Source organism: Hyperoodon ampullatus, assembly GCF_949752795.1.
Source record: "Hyperoodon ampullatus genome assembly, chromosome: 2".
NCBI classification, from domain to species: domain Eukaryota; kingdom Metazoa; phylum Chordata; class Mammalia; order Artiodactyla; family Ziphiidae; genus Hyperoodon; species Hyperoodon ampullatus.
Window position 1 is genome coordinate 58,563,018 of NC_136915.1, and position 22,970 is coordinate 58,585,987.

General features: G+C 36.7%; 1 protein-coding gene across 1 annotated transcript in view; it reads right to left on the bottom strand.

The window, feature by feature from the left end:
* Positions 1–22,970, bottom strand: part of DNAI4 (dynein axonemal intermediate chain 4) — a gene marked incomplete at both ends in the record, with an annotated part of 115,728 nt that overhangs the window by 47,143 nt on the left and 45,615 nt on the right. The window contains 1 exon segment of the mRNA XM_079721049.1: positions 14,660–14,815. Coding sequence (XP_079577175.1) covers positions 14,660–14,815 — 156 coding nt within the window.

Below are 22,970 nucleotides of genomic sequence, written 5' to 3' on the forward strand. Positions count from 1 at the left end.
ATCAGTTTATGATAAAAACTGTCAACAAAGTGGTAATAGAGGGAACATACTTCAACATAATAAAAGCCATATATGACAAACCCACAGCTAATATCATACTCAACAGTGAAAAGCTGAAAGCATTGACTTTAAGATCAGGAAAAAGACAAAGATGCCCACTCTTACCACTATTACTTAACATAGTATTAGAGAGACCTTCAAGATGGCAGAGGAGTAAGACATGGAGATTCCCTTCCTCCCCACAAATACATCAGAAATACATCTACATGTGGGACAACTCCTGCAGAACACCTACTGAATGCTGGCAGAAGACCTCAGACTTCCCAAAAGGCAAAAAACTCCCCATGTACCTAGGTAGGGCAAAAGAAAAGAGAAAAAACAGAGACAAAAGAATAGGAACAGTACCTGCACATCTGGGAGGGAGCTGTGAAGGAGGAAAAGTTTCCACACACTATGAAGCCCCTTCACTGGTGGAGACAGGGGGTGGCGGGGGGGTGGGGAAGCTTCAGAGCCATGGAGGACAGCGCAGCAACAGGGGTGTGGAGGGCAAAGTGGAGAGATTCCTGCACAGAGGATCAGTGCCAACCAGCACTCAACAGCCCGAAAGGCTTGTCAGCTCATCTGCCAGGGCGGGTGGGGACTGGGAGCTGAGGCTCCGGCTTCGGAGGTCATATCCCAGGGAGAGGAATGGGGTTGGCTGTGTGGACACGGCCTGAAGGGGCTAGTGCACCACAGGTAGCCAGGAGGGAGTCCGGGAAAACGTCAGGAACTGCCTAAGAGGCAAGAGACCATTGTTTCAGGGTGTACGAGGAGAGGTGATTCAGAGCACCGCCTAAACGAGCTCCAGAGACAGGCACGAGCTGTGGCTATCAGCTCGGACACCAGAGATGGCCATGAAATGCTAAGGCTGCTTCTGCAGCCACCAAGAAGCCTGTGTGCAAGTACAGGTCACTATCCACACCTCCCCTGCCGGGAGCCTGTGCAGCCCGCCACTACCAGGGGCCCGTGATCCAGGGACAACTTTCCTGGGAGAACACACAGTGCACCTCAGGCTGTTGCAATGTCATGCCAGCCTCTGCTACCTCAGGCTCGCGCCGCATTCCATACCACTTCCTCCCCTCCGCCTGAGTGAGTCAGAGCCCCCTAATCAGCTGTTACTTTAACCCCATCCTGTCTGAGAGAAGAAAAGACGCCCTCAGGCGACCTACACGCAGAGGCGGGGACAATTCCAAAGCTGAACTGCAGGAGCTGTGCGAACAAAGAAGAGAAAGGGAAATCTCTCCCAGCAGCTTCAGGAGCAGCGGATTAAATCTCCAGAATCAACTTGATGTACCCTGCATCTCTGGAATACCTGAAGAGACAATGAATCATCCCAAAATTGAGGCAGTGGACTTTGAGAGTAATTGTAGACTTGGGGATTGCTTTCTGCATCAATTTGTTTCTGATTTTATGTTTATCTTAGTTTAGTATTTAGAGTTTATTATCATTGGTAGATTTGTTTATTGATTTGGTTGCTCTCGTCCTTTTTTGTTTTTTTATACATAGATATATAGAATTTTTTTTCCTTTTTCTCTTTTTGTGAGTGTGTATGTGTATGCTTCTTTGTGTGATTTTGTCTGTATAGCTTTCCTTTTACCATTTGCCCTAGTGTTCTGTCTGTCCGTTTTTTTGTTTGTTTGTTTGTTTGTTTAGTATAGTTTTTAGTGCTTCTTATCACTGCTGGGTTTGTTTTTTGGCTTTGGTTGCTCTCATCTTTCTTTTTCCTTCTTTGTATTACTTTCTAAATTTTTTTACTTTTAATAATTAAATTTTTTTTATTTTAATAACTTTATTTTATTTTTTGTTTCTTTCTTTCTTTTTTTCTCCCTTTTCTTCTGAGCCGTGTGGCTGACAGGGTCTTGGTGCTCCATCCAGGTGTCATGCCTGTATCTCTGAGGTGGGAGAGTCGAGTTCAGCACACTGGTCCACGGGAGACCTCCTGGCTCCACATAATATCAAACAGTGAAAGCTCTCCTAGAGATCTCCAACTCAGCTCTAAGACCCAGATCCACTCAACAACCAGCAAACTACAGTGCTGAACACCCTATGCCAAACAACTAGCAAGACAAGAACACAACCCCACCCATTAGCAGAGAGGCAGCCTAAAATCAAAATAAGGTCACAGACACCCCAAAACACACCAGCGGTCGTGATCCTGCCCACCAGAAAGACAAGGTCCAGCCTCCTCCACCATAACACAGGCACCAGTCCCCTCCACCAGGAAGCCTACACAACCCACTGAACCAACCTTACCCACTGGGGGCAGACACCAAAAACAACGTGAAATACGAACTTGCAGCCTGCAAAAAGGAGACCCCAAAAACAGTAAGTTAAGCAAAATGAGAAGACAGAGAAACACACAGCAGATGAAGGAGAAAGATAAAAACCCACCAGACCAAACAAATGAAGAAGAAATCGGCAGTCTACATGAAAACGAATTCAGACTAATGATAGTAAAGATGATCCAAAATCTGGGAAATAGAATGGAGAAAATACAAGAAATGTTTAACAAGGGACTAGAAGAACTACAGAGCAAACAATGATGAACAACACAATAAATGAAATTAAAAATTCTCTAGAAGAAATCAATAGCAGAATAAATAAGGCAGAAGAACAGATAAGTGACCTGGAAGATAAAATAGTGGAAATAACTACTGCAGAGCAGAATGAAGAAAAAAGAATGAAAAGAATTGAGAACAGTTTCAGAGACCTCTGGGACAACACTAAATGCACCAACATTCAAATAATAGGGGTCCCAGAAGAAAAAGAGAAAAAGAAAGGATCTGAGAAAATATTTGAAGAGATTATAGTTGAAATTTCTAATATGGGAAAGAAAAAAGTCAATCAACTCCAGGAAGCACAGAGAGTCCCATACAGGATAAATCCAAGGAGAAACACGCTAAGACACAAATTAATCAAGCTTTCAAAATTTAAATACAAAGAAAAAATATTACAGACAGCAAGGGAAAAACAACAAATAACATACAAGGGAATCCCCATAAAGTTAACAGTTGATATTTCAGCTGAAACTCTGCAAGCCAGAAGGGAATGGCAGGACATATTTAAAGTGATGAAACAGAAAAAACCTACACCCAAGATTACTCTACTCAGCAAGGATCTCATTAACATTTGATGCAGAAATTAAAACCTTTACAGACAAGCAAATGCTAAGAGAATTCAGCACCACCAAACCACCTTTAAAACAGATGCTAAAGGAAAGTCTCTAGGCAGGAAACACAAGGAAAAAACTTACAGTAACAAACCCAAAACAATTAAGAAAATGGTAATAGGAACATACAGATTGATAACTACCTTAAATATAAACAGATTAAATGCTCCAACCAAAAAGTATAGGCTGGCTGAATGGATACAAAAACAAGACCCATATATATGCTGTCTACAAGAGACCCACTTCAGACTTAGGGACACATACAGACTGAAAGAGAGGGGATGGAAAAAGATATTCCATGCAAATGGAAATCAAGAGAAAGCTGGAGTAGCAATTCTCATATCAGACAAAATAGACTTCAAAATAAAGACTATTACAAGAGACAAAGAAGGACATGACAATGATCAAGGGATCAATCCAAGAAGAAGATAAAACAATTATAAATATTTATGCGCCCAACATAGGAGCATACATAAGGCAAATGCTAACAGCCACAAAAGGGGAAATCAACAGTGACACAACCATAGTAGGGGACTTTAGCACCCCACTTTCACCAATGAACAGATCATCCAAAATGAAAATAAATAAGGAGACACAAGCTTTAAATGATATATTAAACAAGAGGGACTTAACTGATATTTATATGACAATCCATCCAAAGAAAACAGAATACATTTTCTTCTCAAGTGCTCATGGAACATTCTCCAGGATAGATCAGATCTTGGGACACAAATCAAGTCTTGGTAAATCTAAGAAAATTGAAATTGTATCAAGCATCTTTTCCGACTGCAGCACTATGAGACTAGATATCAATTACAGGATAAAATCTGTAAAAAATACAAAAACATGGAGGCTAAACAATACACTACTAAATAACCAAGAGATCACTTAAAAAATTAAAGAGGAAATGAAAAAATACCTAGAAACAAATGACAATGAAAACACGATGACCCAAAACCTATGGGATGCAGCAAAACCAGTTCTAAGAGGGAAGTTTATAGCTGTACAATCTTATCTCAAGAAACAAGAGACATCCCAAATAAACAACCTAAACTTACACCTAAAGCAATTAGAGAAAGAAGAACAAAAAAACCCAAACTTAGCAGAAGAAAAGGAATCATAAAGATCAGATCAGAAATAAATGAAAAAGAAATGAAAAAAACAATAGCACAGATCAATGAAATGAAAAGGTGGTTCCTTGAGAAGATAAACAAGATTGATAAACCATTAGCCAGACTCATCAAGAAAAAAAGGGAGAAGACCCTTTAATAGAATTAGAAATTAAAAAGGAGAAGTAACAACTGACACTGCAGAAATACAAAGGATCATGAGAGATTGCTACAAGAAACTATATGCCAATAAAATGGACAACTTGGAAGAAATGGACAAATTCTTAGAAAAGCACAAGCTTCTGAGACTGAACCAGGAAGAAATATAAAATGTAAACAGATCAATCACAAGCACTGAAATTGAGACTTTGATTAAAAACCTTCCAACAAACAGAAGGCCAAGACCAGATGGCTTCACGGGTGAATTCTATCAAACATTTAGAGAAGAGCTAACACCTATCCTTCTCAAACTCTTCCAAAATATAGCAGAGGCAGGAACACACCCAACCTCATTCTATGAGGCCACCATCACCCTGATACCACAACCAGACAAAGATGTCACAAGGAAAGAAAGCTACAGGCCAATATCACTGATGAACATAGATGCAAATATCCTCAACAAAATACTAGCAAACAGAATCCAAGAGCACATTAAAAGGATCATACACCATGATCAAGTGGGGTTTATCCCAGGAATGCAAGGATTCTTCAATATATGCAAATCAATCAACGTGATACACCATATTAACAAATTGAAGGAGAAAAACCATATAATTGTCTCAATAGATGCAGAAAAAGCTTTCGACAAAATTCAACACCCATTTATGATAAAAAACCTCCAGAAAGTAGGCATAGAGGGAACTTACCTCAACATAATAAAGGCATAAATGATAAACCCACAACCAACATCATTCTCATTGGCGAAAAACTGAAACCATTTCCACTAAGATCAGGAACAAGACAAGGCTGTCCACTCTCACCACTATTATTCAACACAGTTTGGGAAGTTTTAGACACAGCAATCAGAGAAGAAAAAGAAATAAAAGGAATCCAAATTGGAAAACAAGAAGTAAAGCAGTCACTGTTTGCAGATGACATGATACTATACATAGAGAATCTTAAAGATGCTACCAGAAAACTACTAGAGTTAATCAATGAATTTGTAAAGTAGCAGGATACAAAATTAATGCACAGAAATCTCTTGCATTCCTATACACTAATGACGAAAACTCTGAAAGAGAAATCAAGGAAATACTTCCATTTACCACTGCAACAAAAAGAATAAAATAGCTAGGAATAAACCTACCTAAGGAGACAAAAGACCTGTATGCAGAAAGCTGTAAGACACTAAAGAAAGAAATTAAAGATGACACAAACAGATGGAGAGATACACCATGTTCCTGCATTGGAAGAATCAACGCAGTGAAAACGACTATCCTACCCAAAGCAATCTACAGATTCAATGCAATCCCTATCCAACTACCAATGGCATATTTCACAGAAATGGAACAAAAAATTTCACAATTTATATGGAAACACAAAAGACCCCGAATAGCCAATGCAATCTAGAGAAAGAAAAAGGGAGCTGGAGGAATCAGGCTCCCTGACTTCAGACTATACTACAAAGATGCAGTAATCAAGACAGTATGGTACGGGCACAAAAACAGAAATACAGATCAATGGAACAGGATAGAAAGCCCAGAAATAAACCCACACTCATATGGTAACCTTATTTTTGATAAAAGAGGTAAGAATATACAATGGAGAAAAGACAGCCTCTTCAATAAGTGGTGCTGGGAAAACTGGACAGCTACATGTAAAATAATGAAATTAGAACACTCCCTAACACCATACACAAAAATAAGCACAAAATGGATTAAAGACCTAAATATGAGGCCAGACACTATTAAACTCTTAGAAGAAAACATAGGCAGAACACTCTATGACATAAATCACAGCAAGATCCTTTTTGACCCACCTCCTAGAGAAATGGAAATAAAAACAAAAATAAACAAATGGGACCTAATGAAACTTAAAAGCTTTTGCACAGCAAAGGAAACCATAAGCAAGACCAAAAGACAACCCTCAGAATGGGAGAAAATATTTGCAAATGAAGCAACTGACAAAGGATTAATCTCCAAAATTTACAAGCAGCTCATGCAGCTCAATATCAAAAAAACAAACAACCCAATCCAAAAATGGGCAGAAGACCTAAACAGACATTTCTCCAAAGCAGATATACAGATTGCCAACAAACACATGAAAGGATGCTCAATATCACTAATCATTAGAGAAATGCAAATCAAAACTACAATGAGGTATCACCTGACACCTGTCAGAATGGCCATCATCAAAAAATCTACAAACAGTAAATGCTGGAGAGCGTGTGGAGAAAAGGGAACCTTCTTGCACTGTTGGTGGGAATGTAAATTGGTACAGCCGCTATGGAGAACAGTATGGAGCTTCTTAAAAAACTAAAAATAGAACTACCATATGACCCAGCAATCCCACTACTGGGCATATACCCTGAGAAAACCATAATTCAAAAAGAGACATGTACCGCAATGTTCATTGCAGCTCTATATACAATAGCCAGGACATGGAAGCAACCTAAGTGTTCTTCGATAGATGAATGTATAAAGATGATGTGGCCCATATATACAATGGAATATCACTCAGCCATAAAAAGAAACGAAATCGAGTATTTGTAGTGAGGTGGATGGACCTAGAGTCTGTCATACAGAGTGAAGTAAGTCAGAAAGAGATAAACAAATACCATATGCTAACACATATATATAGAATCTAAAAAAAAAAAAGGTTGTGAAGAGCCTAGGGGCAGGACAGGAATAAAGATGCAGACATAGAGAATGGACTTGCGGACATGGGCAGTGGGATGGGTAAGCTGGGATGAAGTGAGAGAGTGGAATGGACATATATACACTACCAAATGTAAAATAGATAGCTAGTGGGAAGCAGCTTCATAGCACAGGGAGATCAGCTCCATGCTTTGTGACCACCTAGAGGTGTGGGATAGGGAGGATGGGAGGGAGATGCAAGAGGGAGGAGATATAGGGATATATATATATGTATAGCTGATTCACTGTGTTATAAAGCAGAAACTAACACGTTATTGTAAAGTAATTATACTCCAATAAAGATGTTAAAAAACAATAACAACAACAAAAAAGAACCCATAGTATTGGAAGTCCTAGCCACAGCAATTTGACAAGAAAAAGAAAGAAAAGGTATTTAAATTGGAAAGAAAAAAGTAAAACTGTCACTGTTTACAGATGACCTGATACTATATACAGAAAACCTTGAAGACTCCACCTAAAAAGTATTAGAACTAATAAGTGAATTCAGTAGAGTTTCAGCATAAAAATTAATGTAGGGACTTCCCTCGTGGTGCAAGGGTTAAGAATCCACCTGCCAAGGCAAGGGACATGGGTTCGAGCCCTCATCCGGGAATAATCCACATGTCGCAGAGCAACTAAACCCATGTGCCACAACTACTGAACCTGCATGCTACAACTGCTGAAGTCCGCACACCTAGAGCCCGTGCTCCACAACAAGAGAAGCCATCACAATGAGAAGCCTGCGTATCATGATGAGAAGCCGGCATATCGCAATGAGAAGCCCACGTACTGCAACAAAGAGTAGCCCCTGCTCACTGCACCTAGAGAAAACCCCTGCACAGCAACGAAGATCCAACACAGCCAAAAATAAATAAATAAATATTAAAAATTAATATACAGAAATCTGTTGCATTTCTATACACTAATAATCTATCAGAGGTAAATTAAGAAAACAATTCTATTTACAACTGTATCCAAAAGAATAAAACACCTAGGAATAACTTTAACAAAAGAGGTAAAAGAACTATATTCTGAAAACTGTAAGACATTGATTAAAGAAATTGAAGTCAACGCAAATTAATGGATAGATATACCTTGCACATGGATTGGAAGAATTAATACTGTTAAAATATCCATACAGCCCAAGGCAATCTCCACATTCAGTGCAATCCCTATCAAAATTGCAATGACATGTTTCACAAAAATAGAACAAATAATTCTAAATTTTGTATGGAAACACAAAAGACCCCAAAGAGCCAAAGCAATCTTGAGAAAGAAGGACAAAGCTGGAGGTATCATGCACCCTGATTTCAAGCTATATTCCAAAGCTAAAGAAATCAAGATAGTATGGTACTGACATAAAACAGACACCATAGATCAATGGAACAGAATAGAGAGTCTAGACATATACCCACACTTATATGATCAATTAATCTATGACAAGGGAGGCAAGAATATACAATGAGAAAAAGTCAGTCTCTTCAATAAATGGTGTTAGAAAAACCAGAAAGCTACATGCAAAAGACTGAAACTGCTCCACTTTATTAAACCATATACAAAATAAACTCAAAATGGATTAAAGACCTGAATGTAAAACCTGAAACCATAAAACTCCTAGAAAAAAACACAGACAGTAAACTCTTTGACATAAGTCTTAGTAATATATTTTTGGATCTGTCACCTCAGGCAAGGGCAACAAAAGCAAAAATAAACAAATGAGGCTACATCAATTTCAAAAGCTTTTGCACAGAAAAGCACACTATCAACAAAATGAAAAGGCAATCTACCGAACAAGAGAAGACATTTACAAATCATGTATCTGATAAAGGGTTAATATTCAAAATATATAAAGAACACATACATCTCAATATCAAGAAACCAAATAATCAGATTAGAAAATGGGCAGAGGACCTAAATAGGTATTTTTCCAAAGAAGACATACAGATGGCCAACAGACACATGAAAAGATGCACAACGTCACTAATGATCAGGGAAATGCAATTCAAAACTACAATGAGATATCACTTCAAACCTATCAGAATGGCTAACATAAAAAATAATGACTTCCCTGGTGGCACAGTGGTTAAGAATCCACCTGCCAGTGCAGGGGACAGGGGTTTGATCCCTTGTCCAGGAGGATCCCACGTTCTGCCGAGCAACTAAGTCATGAACCACAACCAATGAGCCCACGTGCTGCAACTGCTGAAGCCCACACACCTAGAGCCCCTGCTCCACCACAAGACAGGCCACAACAAGGAAAAGCCCATGCACCGCAACGAAGAGTAGCTCCCGCTCGCTGGAAATAGAGAAAGGCTTCATGTAGCAATGAAGACCCAACGCAGCCAAAAAAAAAAAGAAAGAAAGAAAGAAAAGACAATAAATAACAAGTGTCAGCAAGGATGTAGAGAAAAAAGAACCTCTTGCACTGTTGGTGGGAATGTAAGTTGGTACATCCACTATGCAAAACAGTATGAAGATTCCTCAAAAAACTAAAAATAGAATTACCATATGATCCAACAATCCCACTGCTTGGTATATATCTGAAGAAAATGAAAACATTAATTTGAAAAGATACATGCACTCCAATATTCATAGCAGCATTATTTACAATAGCAAAGATATGGAAACAACCTAAGTGTTCATTGATAGATAAATGGAAAAAGGAGATATGGTATATATATAATGGAATAATACCAAACCATAGAAAAGAATGAAATCTTGCCACTTGCAACAACATGGATGAATATAGAGGGTATTTTCCTAAGTGAAATAAGTCAGATAAAGACAAATATTGTATGATTTCACTTACATGTAGAATCAAAAAACCAAAATAAATAAACAACAAAAACCAGAAATAGACATAGATACAGAGAACAAACAGGTGGTTGCAGAGGAAATGAGTGTGGGTGGTTGGGTGAAACAGGTAAAAGGGATTAAGAGGTACAAACTTCCAGTTATAAAATAAGTCACAAGGAAGTAATATACAGCATAAGGAGTATAGCTTATAATACTGTAATAACTTTGTATGATGACAGATGGTTACTGAACATATCCTGGTGATTATTTCATAATGTATTTAAATGTTGAATCAGTATGTTGTAAAACAGAACCTAATATAATATTGTATCCATTATATGTCAATAAATTTTAAAAAGAATAGCTAAAAATCCAAAAAAAGTAACAATATCAAATATTTCCAAGAATGAGAGCAACAGGAATACTCATTCATTGCTTGTGGCAATGTAAAATGGTACAACCACTTTTGAAGACAGTTTCATAGTTTCTTAAAAAGCTAAGTATACTCTCACTATATGATCCAGCAAACATACTCCTAGGTATTTACCCAAATGAGTTGAAAACATATCCACACAAAAAACCAACACATGAATGTTTATAGCTGCTTTATTTAAAATCACCAAAAACTAGAAGCAACCAAAATATCTTTCAATAAAGTAATAGATAAACAAACAGTGGTACATCCATACAATGTAATATTATTCAGTGATAAAAATAAATGAGCTGTCATGATAAGACATAGAAAAATCTTAAATGCATATTGTTTAGTGAAAGCAGCCAGTCTGAAAAGGTTGTATATTATACAATTCCAACTATATGATATTTTGGAAAAGGCAAAAATACAGAGACAATAAAAAGATCAGTGGTGGCCAGGGGTATAGGGAAGGAGGAATGATAGAACAGGTGGAGCACAGGAGAAATTTAGGTCAGTGAAATTATTCCATGTAAAACTGTAATAGTGGAAATATGTCATTATGCATTTGTCAAAATTCATAGATCAGTACAGCACAAGGATTAAACTGTAATGTAAACTATGAATAATAATATATTAATATGGGTTTATGAATTGTAACAAATGTACTACATTAATGCAAGATGTTCGAAATAGGAGAAATTTTGTGTGGAGTTGGGACAGAGATGGAGTTATATGAATCTCTCATTACTATCTGCTCAACTTTTCTATAAACCTTTGCTTAAAATGCTTACTCATTTTTTAAAATCTAAAACCCTACTGCAAAAGAAAAAAAAATCCCTTAAGAGAAAATATTTTTTCTCTGTGAACTGAGCTATGGCCTTATACACTTTCAAAAACGAAAACTATGGGTCTCTTTTTCCCTTGAATATGATAACAGAGGTTAAAATAGAACCCATATATTCAAAGTTTAAATGGAATAGAAATACTTCTTAAAGCAATATGGATCATATTTAACTTTCTTCTCTTTGTGTTTACATTACAAAATCTCAGAGTCAAAAAGGACCTTAGAGGTGACCTAGTCCTAGTTTTTATCTGAATTACTTTAATTCTCAATAAATCTGATCATTTGGCTCTGTTGCATACATTTTTCTATGTTTTATTTTCTCCCTTTTCCTAGTTCTGGGGTCTCCTATTCCACTAACTGGCCATAATAATAAAATAAAATTTATTTTCACTTTCTATTGTAGTTATTGTATATAATTATATTATCCCTTTTTGCTTTTAAAAGCACACCCATACACACATGAAATAAAAGACCCACAATTTGCTACATTTTCCTTGTAGGACCTTCCACTAACACTTTTTTGTGGATAAATGGCTTTAATGGGGATGGGATAATATACTTTGAAGTCCCATGTAATTTTTAGTCTAAGATTGATTTTTTTTCCTAGCAATTTTTGGAATCTTCTAAAAGCAAACCTACTGTATGGACATTAATACTTAAAAAACAAAAAATAATGTTTCTTTAGTGGTTACTAATGATTCATTCTTCCCCTTCACTTTCCTCTGAGAAAACGAACTGGTGTTTATTATAAATAACTTTCAGTAAAATATGGATATAGTCTACATACCGTAAATATCATTTTAAAAAAACCAAAAGGATATAGGTAACACATCTAAAGTTTAGACATTTTTAACATTAAACTTGAGAAACAATGATAGAGCAAGTTATAAGGTGATAAGTTCAATGAATCTGTATCTCTGAAGGGTATGTAGTCATTATAAATAAGGTTATTGTTTTCTGAAAATTACCAATTCTTTTTAAACTTGGCTTTTCAAAATATTTACTGATTTACTTTTTTTATTTTTTTATTTTTTATTTTTATTTTTTGCGGTACGTCAGCCTCTCACTGTTGTGGCCTCTCCTGTTGCGGAGCACAGGCTCTGGACACGCAGGCTCAGCAGCCATGGCTCACAGGCCCAGCCGCTCTGCGGCATGTGGGATCTTCCCGTACCGGGGCACGAACCCATGTCCCCTGCACTGGCAGGTGGACTCTCAACCACTGCACCACCAGGGAAGCCCCTGATTTACTATTTTTAAATATTACATTTGTCTTTGGGTCAAAATTAGTGAGAGTAGAAATATTTGAGTTCAATTTATGAAAATTTACCAAAACTTTACAAAACTTTGCCAGGATATAGTTAGTCTGAAGTAAAGACCATCCCTTAAATGTAGTAATATCGTTCTAGAAGAAAAAGACTCAGAAGTTCAGAATATGGAGAGAAAAATTATATAATCACAAAATAATCAGAAGTGGAACTTAACAAACTTCTTATAACTGAACTTTGTAAAAATTCGTTCATAGCAGTATATCTGGAGAATTACAATTTTGTGTTGGTTTTAATTATAACATTTAATCTTAAAACTTAACATACTAAAAGTTAAATTTGTAATGCAGGATTTCCAAGCCTTGGTACTAATGACATTTTGGCCAGATAATTTTTTTTGTTGTGGGGCTGTTTGGTGAATTGATGAAATTTTAGCAGTATCCTTGACATCTACCCAAAATGTCATCATAGTCATGACAACCAAAAATGTCTCCATATATTGCCAAGTGTCCCCTAGGAAAGGTAAAATTGTCCCCAGTTAAAAGCCATTGTTGTTAACGTATCTCCATTTTATGTTGTCACAGAGCTTGCATATTTTCTTTTTCTTACAAGTTATCTAACGTATAGAAAGAGAGAGAGAAAACTGTGGAAACTACGTGTATGAAAAAGAGCTTAAGAGCAAGTAAAGAAGCGACAGAGAAAGATACAATCTTTGAAACTCTTGACAGGTATCGAAGAAAAAATAAAATTTTCAGTTCAAAGTTCAAGACTGTGAAAGAGTAACAATGCTATTTCTAAGTAAAAGTTGTATTTTTCATGTTCCACCAGAAAGAAAATATTGTAACTACTACAAAAGAATTTATTTAAAATGTCACATGAAAACATCATTCCAAAAAATCTGAAATAACAAGACACTAATAAAAGAAATTTTAAAAGATACAAATAAATGGAAAGGTAGTCCATGCTCATGGATTGGAAGAATTAACATTGTTAAAATGTTCATGTGACCCAAAGCAGTCTACAGATTCAATGCAGTCCCTATCAAAATTCCAATGGCAGGTTTCACAGAACTAGAACAAATAATTCAGAAATTTGTGTGGAACCACAAAAGACAGTGAATAGTCTAAGCAATCTTGAGAAAGAAGAACTAAGCTGGAGGTACACACTCCCTAATTTCAAACTATACTACAAAACACTAGTAATCAGAACAGCATGGTATTGACATAAAAACAGACTCATAGATCAATGAAACAGAATAGAGAGCACAGAAATAAATGCACACAAATATTGTCAATTATTTATGACAAAGGAGCCAAGAATATACAATGGGGAAAGGATAGTCTCTTCAATAAATGGTGTGGGGAGAACTAGACAGCCACAAGCAAAAGAATGATACTAGATTACTATTTTACACCAAACGTAAAAATTAACTCAAAATGGATTAAAGACTTGAAACATAAGACCTAAAAACATAAATCTCCTAGAAGAAAACATAGACAATAAGCTTCTTGACATTGGTCTTGGCATTGATTTTTTAGATCTGACTCCAAAGCAAAAGCAACCAAAGCAAAAGTAAACAAGTGGTACTACATCAAACTGAAAAGCTTCTGCATAGCAAAGGAAACCATCAACAAAATGAAAAGACAACCTACTGAATAGGAGAAAATATTTGCAAACCATATATCTGATAAGGGGTTAATCCAAAATATATAAAGAACTCAAAGAACTCAATAGCAAAGAAAAAAAATCTGATTAAAAATGGACAGATAAGCAAAACAGACATTTTTTCCCAAATGGTACATGAGATGTTCAACATCACTAATTATCAGGGAAATGCAGGGTATTATGTTAAGTGAAATAAATCAGAGAGAGAAAGACAAATACCATATGATTTCACTCATATGTGGAATGTAAAAAACAAAACAAAACAAAACTCATAAATGCAGAGAACAGATTCATGGTTGTTAGAGGGGAAGGAGGTTGGGGGGTAGGTGAAATGGGTAAAGGGGGTGGGTTAATTATAGGGTGACAGTCACTAGACATTGTGGTGATCACTTTGTAGTGTATACAAAGATTGAATTATTATGTTGTACACTTGAAACTAATATAATGTTATATACCAATTTTACCCCAATTTTTTAAAAAACTGAAATAAATGAAATCTTACTTTTTTCTAAATTACTCCCTGGCAGCCTTTGGTCCCAGTCTTTAGAAGGTATGCTTGCTTTACTACTTGAATCAACTGTAGATCTTTTTACTGGTAAAGATGAAAGCTCCATAGCATTATAAGAATCGTACAAATCCCAAGCAGTGGACATTATGCCTAAACAAAGAAACAGAAAGGTAAAAATTATTTTGAACCAAATTCTAATATTTTAGCTTATATATAATGAGTTATAGCAAAATCTAAGATAAGAAAATCTATTGTTCAGGGAAAAAATACTATTGTTTTCCAACAATGGCAGGAAGTAGATAACGATGAAAAAGAAATAAATCAAGAGGACACCTTAAGAGATCCTTAGCCATTACACTTTTAGCATCTACAAATACCTTAATGTTTTAGTAATAGCTGCAAATAATCCTCACCGTCTATTCTGATCCCCATGCCTTCCTCTCTTTATCCCAAACTGGTGCCACATAATCTCATTAGTCTGTCAGTATAGGTGTGCCTTGATATGGCCCTGGACAACCATGTTATAATAAGGTTTTAAGGTGCTTTACTTAAGGTTAACATATAACATGCTATATTCTACAGTACTTTTTATTTGTAATCATATAATTCCATTTTTATCAAGTTAAATTTCCTATATACTTATGTGCAAAGATTGTACTTGGGAAAGTGACAGACTCTGTTCTCAGGAAATTTATAGACTAGTACGGTTATTACCTTCCCTTCTTAAATTTTTGTTTAAGTTATCTATATTTAATCAAATTAGCAAATATAACAATGGCCTCCAAACAAAAATTCGTAATGTTATTTATCTTTAATATATAAAAATGAAAAGTGCCCAACCCCTTTTATTGCTGATATAACAATGAAATTCTCATATATAAATTATTTTATCAGTGACCAGGTAATGATATATTCCTACATGCTAACCTTACTAAACTTTCAGTTAAAGTACAATGATTTAATAAAAAGTTATTTTCCCTGCAAATCAAAACAGGATCTAGATCTAATAAATGCAACTATTCATTGTTAGAACTTTTATTTTCATGATGTGGAATGAAGGAACTCTGGTATTTAACAATGTTTTCAATTAGTAAGAATGTTAATTCACATCTCATAATAACATTTCTATCTTAATGAACTTATCTTGATAGTATCTAACAAAATCATGCACAGAGTAAATAAATACCTAGTATATTTTGCTGAATTGGAAAGGGTACAATTTCCATGGTCACAAGTAAAAGACCTTAGAAAGAAATTATTTGTTTGAATTTTGAATTACCTAACCTTCTTTTTCTTCCTTTAACTAAAAGTTTAGTAAGTTGAGCATATAGAAATATATTGTTACACGGTCATTAATAAGATAATGTTACATAAATAAATATACAAGTTATAAATGAGCAATGTAAGATGTTACAGTGATTTAGAGTTGTTTCTTCTTTAAAGATAACAAATAACATTCATTGGTAATTTTAGTTTAGGTAACATCATTACATTTGTTCACTGGAATAAATTTAATTAACCTAAGAAACAGAAAACCTAAGAAACAAATATTATGTACATGCAATAATATCATGTACAAGGTAGAATGATAAATAGAGTGTGACTTCCCAGTTTTATACTGCCATACACTATTAAAGAAATCTTATTTTAATTACTATCAGAAAAAAAAGTATTCCCTACTATATGTATGTTTTGAGCATTTCTGAGTGTACGATTGTGTAAATAGTTGTTGCAAGTTTTAAAACATTGTTTCTATCTACTAGTTTAATTCAGACTATAAAAGAGTAACAATTGCCCACATAACATTTATAGAAAAATAATTTTATTTTAGTTGAGTAAAAAGACATGCTTACTGTAAAAGAAAAGGTAAGACTTACATTTCCATCACCTAGAAATAATAACTGCTAACATTTTCATGCATGTCCTTCTAGATTGACATAAATATATATATGTTTGTATATGAACAAATATATATACATATTTTTTAATAAAAATGAGTTCATATCACACATACTTTTTTAAAAGAATATTTATTGTAGTATAATATACATAGAAAACAAACTGTCTTTATGAAATCTACCGAGTTTTAGGATTTAACTGTATTTTCAAAAGTTAGCCAGGAACACTAATACATTTATTGAATTATCCATTTATTTGAAATGACACTTCTGTAATAAATTATTGTATGTATACTGTTAGGTGGGAAAACTTTTCCTCAGTTTTTGTGAATCTTTACAGAGGCAACTTCAGCTAAATTGACATTTCTGGCTTCTCTATGTCCCTCATTCACTAATTGCCAGGGAAAGAGAAATGGCTAATCCTATAGGAGAGTTTAGGAGAAGGAACTGCAGCTCAGCCACTTCTGGATTCTTTTGTTAAGTCTGCTCACTTGCAAAAAGCATGCATTCTGGTCTGTTCTCACCCATGCAGAGGAGGTCTGTGCTTTTCTAGCTGTGCCAATTACTATTGGTAAGATCTATTCTGGAGCAGAAAAACAGCAAGACCACTTAGATATGGATTTAAGGCTACATTTTTCAATTAACTTCATCAGTAATAAAGGTACTACTTTTATTTGCATCTCTGTGACTCCTGAATCTCTTTCAATTTCAACCAAAGTCAGGCAAGGAAGACATGCTTTTTTATTGATCCATTAAATCTCAATACTTACTTGGTCTGTATCAAATTCTTTAATATAAATTGTACCATTATTATTTTTTTTTTTTTCGGTACACGGGCCTCTCACTGTTGTGGCCTCTCCCATTGCGGAGCACAGGCTCCGGACGTGCAGGCTCAGTGGCCATGGCTCACGGGCCCAGCCACTCCGCAGCATGCGGGATCTATCCGGACCGGGGCACGAACCCGTGTCCCCTGCATCGGCAGGCGGACTCTCAACCACTACGCCAGCAGGGAAGCCCTGTACCATTATTTTTAAAATTTTTATTGGAGTATAGTTTATTTACAGTGTTGTGTTAGTTTCAGGTGTACAGCAAAGTGAATCAGTTATACATATACATATATCCATTGTCTTTTAGATTCTTTTCGCATATAGGCCATTACAGAGTAGAGTTCCCTGTGCTATACCCATTATTTTAACAAAACCTCTATTGTGAAATATATACCTTCACAGAAGAGTGTATAACACATATGTGTAATGTAAAGAGAGAATTAATACCATGTACTCACAAACCAATATAAGAAATATAACATCCTTAGGTGCTTAGAAGCCCCCTGGACACTCTCCCATCATAGGCCCCTTCCTTCTAGTTACCTCCAAAAGAAGAATTCATTTTTCGTAACTTTTGTATTGATCATTCTCTTGCTTTGTTTTAAGGTTTTTTTCTCCTGTGGCAAATGCTATTGGGGTCCTGCCTGTATCCATTCTGCATCACCTCTTATTGCCAATCTCCCAACTATCAGCACCTGCATTTCTCTGCTTGGGTCTGTCTTTGGTCATCAAGACCACTTTGATGTCCATAAATTAGTCTGGGATTGCCAAGGAACTAACAAGCCCATCAACCATCAAACAATGTATACCTATATAATACATTGTCTAGTTTAAAAAACAGAATAGCAAACACTAACACAGATGCATAAGGAGAAAGCAAAACCACTATTAGATGCGGACAATTAGATGAGGACTCCCAAGAGAAGACAAGCAGAACTATCTGGGCCATAATCTGACTTCAGCTTCTTTGAGAGTTTATAAGAGACACTTAGAGGGAAATCATAGGGTGAGACCATGAGTAAGTCCTTGGAAACACAGAGCTTAACCCACTAACAGCACCTGACAAGCTAGGCACTGAATGTCCACTGAAAACATGGTCAGGGTAAGTGGGCTGCGTTGTGTTTTCTGTTCACTATGACTTCTCTGCTGCTCTTAGGAGTATGGTAAAACAGAACATGTCTGTGAAGTGAAATGAGTTTCCTCAACTTCCCTAAGGAGACCTACTAGAAAGGAGAGTAGGGACTATATTAAGAATGGTAAAACCCAGCTAGATACAGAGAAGGATCTGGGCAGATTTACCTGAGCATTCTGTCCTCAGGTTAAGAAGATAGGACTGAGTTTCCAGTTCCACAGTTAAGGGGCTTGGAAGTTGCCATTCTGTACTAACAACACGTAAAAAATTAAACAGACTGAAAAATCAACATCTCTTCCTGGATCTGAAAAAGAGGTAAGGACACAGAGAAAAGAACTGCTGCCTTTAAGATTGGAGAGTCACAGTTTACTGGAGCAGAGACTCAGAAGTAGAAACTGCTGTGGGAACCAGTTCTGGGGTAGGAAAACCTGAACTGTAAACGATGAATTGGTGCAGGTTCAGTGTGGACAAGTCTGAGAGTTAAAAACTCTAAGGGACCCAGTCATAGGGAAGCCCCTGCATTTTGTGAGCTTTATCTCCGGGAGCTGGACCAGATTCCCAGAGTGAGTATGAGAAAAAAATATATATATATACCTCATGCTTCTGGTGGGGGAAGGGGAAAAGGAACCATTCTGAAATATACCAGAGCACTCTGTTCTTAACAATAAATGCCTGCCCTCAGAATAAACTAGTTCACCAGAGAACAGCCTGCCAGGGTCTTTTCAGAGCCTAACTGACCTGCAGGAAGGGAAATACCCAGCACCAGCACACTGGAGACATCTTGTCCTACCTAAGGGTGGGGAAAAAAACTGAGACACATTTGTGAAGTTCATAGTCCACAGGAATAGGTATACTGAAAGGCTGAAACCTAATCAAAGAACTAAAATGCTTGCCTCCTCCACACCTTACCACCACAATACTAAAGGCCTATTTATAGCAGCTCCTTTTACCTGATACATCATGTATGTCTATAAAGAAAAAATTACAAATCATACTAAAAGATAAAAAAATGTTTTGAAGAGGTAGAGCAAGCATCAAAACTAGACATGGCAGGGATGTTGGAGTTATCAGACCAGGAATTTAAAACAACTGTGATGAATATGCTAGGGGCTCTAACGGATAAAGTAGACAAAATGCAAGAACAGATTGGCAATGTAAGCAGAGAGATGGAAATCATAAAAAAAAAAGGACCAAAAAGAAAAGTGAGAAACCAAAAACACTGTAGAAGAATGCCTTTGATGGGCTTATTGGTACACTGAACACTGCTGAGGAAAGAATCTCTGAGCTTGAAGAAATCTCAACAGAAACCTCCAAAACTGAAAAGGAAAGAGAACAAAGACTGAAAAATACAGAAGAGAAAGAAGGGAGAAAAAGACAGAAATCTTATTTGAAGACATAATGGCTGAAAACTTCCCTAACCTTGGGAAGGAAATAGACATCCAGACCCAGGAAGCCCAGGGTTCCTAATAAGAGGAAACCAGGGCTTCCCTGGTGGCGCAGTGGTTGAGAGTCTGCCTGCCGATACAGGGGACACGGGTTCGTGTGCTGGTCCAGGAAGATACCACATGCCGCGGAGTGGCTGGGCCACTGAGCCTGCGCGTCCGGAGCCTGTGCTCCGCAACGGGAGAGGCCACAACAGTGAGAGGCCCGCGTACTGCAAAAAAAAAAAAAGAAAAAAAAAGAAAAAAAAGAAATACCACTCTGTGCATGGCCACAACTGCGAAGTAAGGAAAGCCCTATCTAAGCAAAAGGTGGCTAGTGCTTCATCCAGCCAAAGAGGTCGAAGTGGTCCTGGAAACTTTGGTGGTGGTTGTGGAGGGGGTTTTGGAGGGAATGACAGCTTTGGTCATGGAGAAAACATCAGTGGTCAAGGTGGCTTTGGTGGCAGATGTGGTGATGGCTATGGTGGCAGTGGGGATGGCTCTATTGGATTTGGTAATGATGGAAGCAGTTTTGGAGGTGGTGGAAGCTACAATGATTTTGGCAATTATAACAATCAATCTTCAAATTTTGAACCCATGAAAGGAGGAAACTTTGGAGGCAGAAGTTCTGGGCCCTATGGTGGTAGGGGCCAATACTTTGCCAAACCACGAAACCAAGGTGGCTATGGTGGTTCCAGCAGCATCAGTAGCTATGGCAGTGGCAGAAGGTTTTAGTTGCTGCCAGGAAACAAAGCTTAGCAGGAGAGGAGAGCCAGAGAAGTGAAAGGGAAGCTACAGGTTACAACAGATTTGTGAACTCAGCCAAGCACAGTGGTGGCAGGGCCTCGGTGCTACAAAGAAGACATGTTTTAGACAATACTCATGTGTATGGGCAAAAAAACCTCGAGAACTGTATTTATGACTAATTGTATAACAGGTTAGTTTAGTTTCTGTTCTGTGGAAAGTATAAAGCATTCCAACAAAGGGTTTTAATGTAGATTTTTTGTTTTTTGCACCCATGTTGTTGATTGCTAAATGTAATAGTCTGATCATGACACTGAATAAATGTGTCTTTTAAAAATGTGCTATGTAAAGTAGTTAGTCTACTCTGAAGCCATTTTGGTAAACTACCCCAAAAGTGTGAAGTTAGAACTCCTTCAGGGTGATGCCAGGTTCCATGTGAAATTTATTTACAACCTGCTTGGGTGGAGAAGCCATTGTCTTCAGAAACCTTGGTGTAGTTGAACTGACAGTTACTGTATTGTGACCTGGAGTTCACCTTTAAAAGGGTCACCCAAGCAAAGTCATGGAGTTTTTTTGGTTATTAATATGATTCTTGGCACATCCTATGCAATATATCTAAATTGAATTATGGTACCAGGTAAAGTTATAGTTGGGAATGAAGCTTGTGTATCATCCTTTATCATGTGTAACCAATAAATGATTTAATACCCTCTTGAAAAACAATGCTAGAGGGACTTCTTTAAGCTGAAAAGAAAGGATGCTAATTAGTAACAAGGAAATATGAAAGAAAAAGTCTCACTGAAAAGGTAAATATATAGTAAGGTAGTGGATTATCACTTTTAAGCTAGTATGAAGATTAAAAGAAAAAATAGTAAAAATCGCTATGATGACAATAATTAGTCAATGAATACATAAAATAAAAAGATATAAAATGTGACATCAAAAACATAAGATGGGAAAAGAGAATAAAAATGTTGAACTTTAGAATGAGATCAAGCATAAGTTTTTATCCCCAAATCAGTCAGTGTGATATAGCACATTAACAAAATGAAGCATAAAACTATATGATCATAGGGAACAAAAAGCATTTGACAAAAGTCAACATCCATTTATGATAAAAACTGTCAACAAAGTGGATATAGAGGGAACAGACCTCAACATATTAAAGGCCATATATGACAAGCCCACATCTAGCATCATACTCAACAATAAAAAGCTGTAAGCATTTCCTCTAAGATCAGGAACAAGACAAGGATGCCCACAATTTCCACTTTTATTCAACATAATATTGGAAGTCCTAGATGGAGAAAATAGGCAAGAAAAAGAAATAGGCAAACAAATTGGAAAGAAAAAAGTAAAACTGTCACTCTTTGCAGATGACATATTATATACAGAAAAGCCTAAAGCCTCCATCAAAAAATTGTTAGAACAAATAAAGTAATTCAGTAAATTATAGGATACAAAGTCAATACACAAAAATCTGCTGCATTTCTATACACCAATAACAAACTATCCGAAAGAGAAATAAAGAAAAAAAATCTTATTCACAAATGCATCCCCCCACCCCAAAAAAACACCACCTAGGAATAAATTTAACCAAGAAGGTGAAAGACCTCTATATTGAAAACCACAAGACATTAATGAAAGTAATGGAAGAAGACACAAATAAATGGGAAGACACAAATAAATATCCATAAATGGATATTTCATGCTCATGAATTACACGAATCAGTATTGTTAAATGTACATACTTCCCAAGGCACTCCACAGATTCAATGCAATCTCCATCGAAATTCCAATGACATTTTTCAAAGAAATAGAACCAATTGTCCTTAAATTTGTATGGAACCACAAGAAAAACCAAACAGCCAGAGCAATCTTGTGTAACAAGGAACAAAGTTGGAGGCATCACACTCTCTGATTTGAAACTATATTACAGGACTTCCCTGGTGGCTCAGTGGTTAAGAATCCACCTGCCAATGCAGGGGACATGGGTTGGATCCCTGGCCCAGTAAGACCCTACATGCCACGGAGCAACTAAGCCCGTGTGCCACAACTACTAAGCCCGCATTCTATAGCCCGTGAGCCACAACTACTGAGCCCACATGCTATAACTACTGAAGCCCACGCACCTACAGCCTGTGCTCCACAACAAGAGAAGCCACCACAACGAGAAGCCCGCACACCACAACAAACAGTAGCCCCTGCTGGCTGCAACTAGAGAAAGCCCACGTGCAGCAATGAAGACCCAACACAGCCAAAAAGAAAAAGAAAAAGAAACTA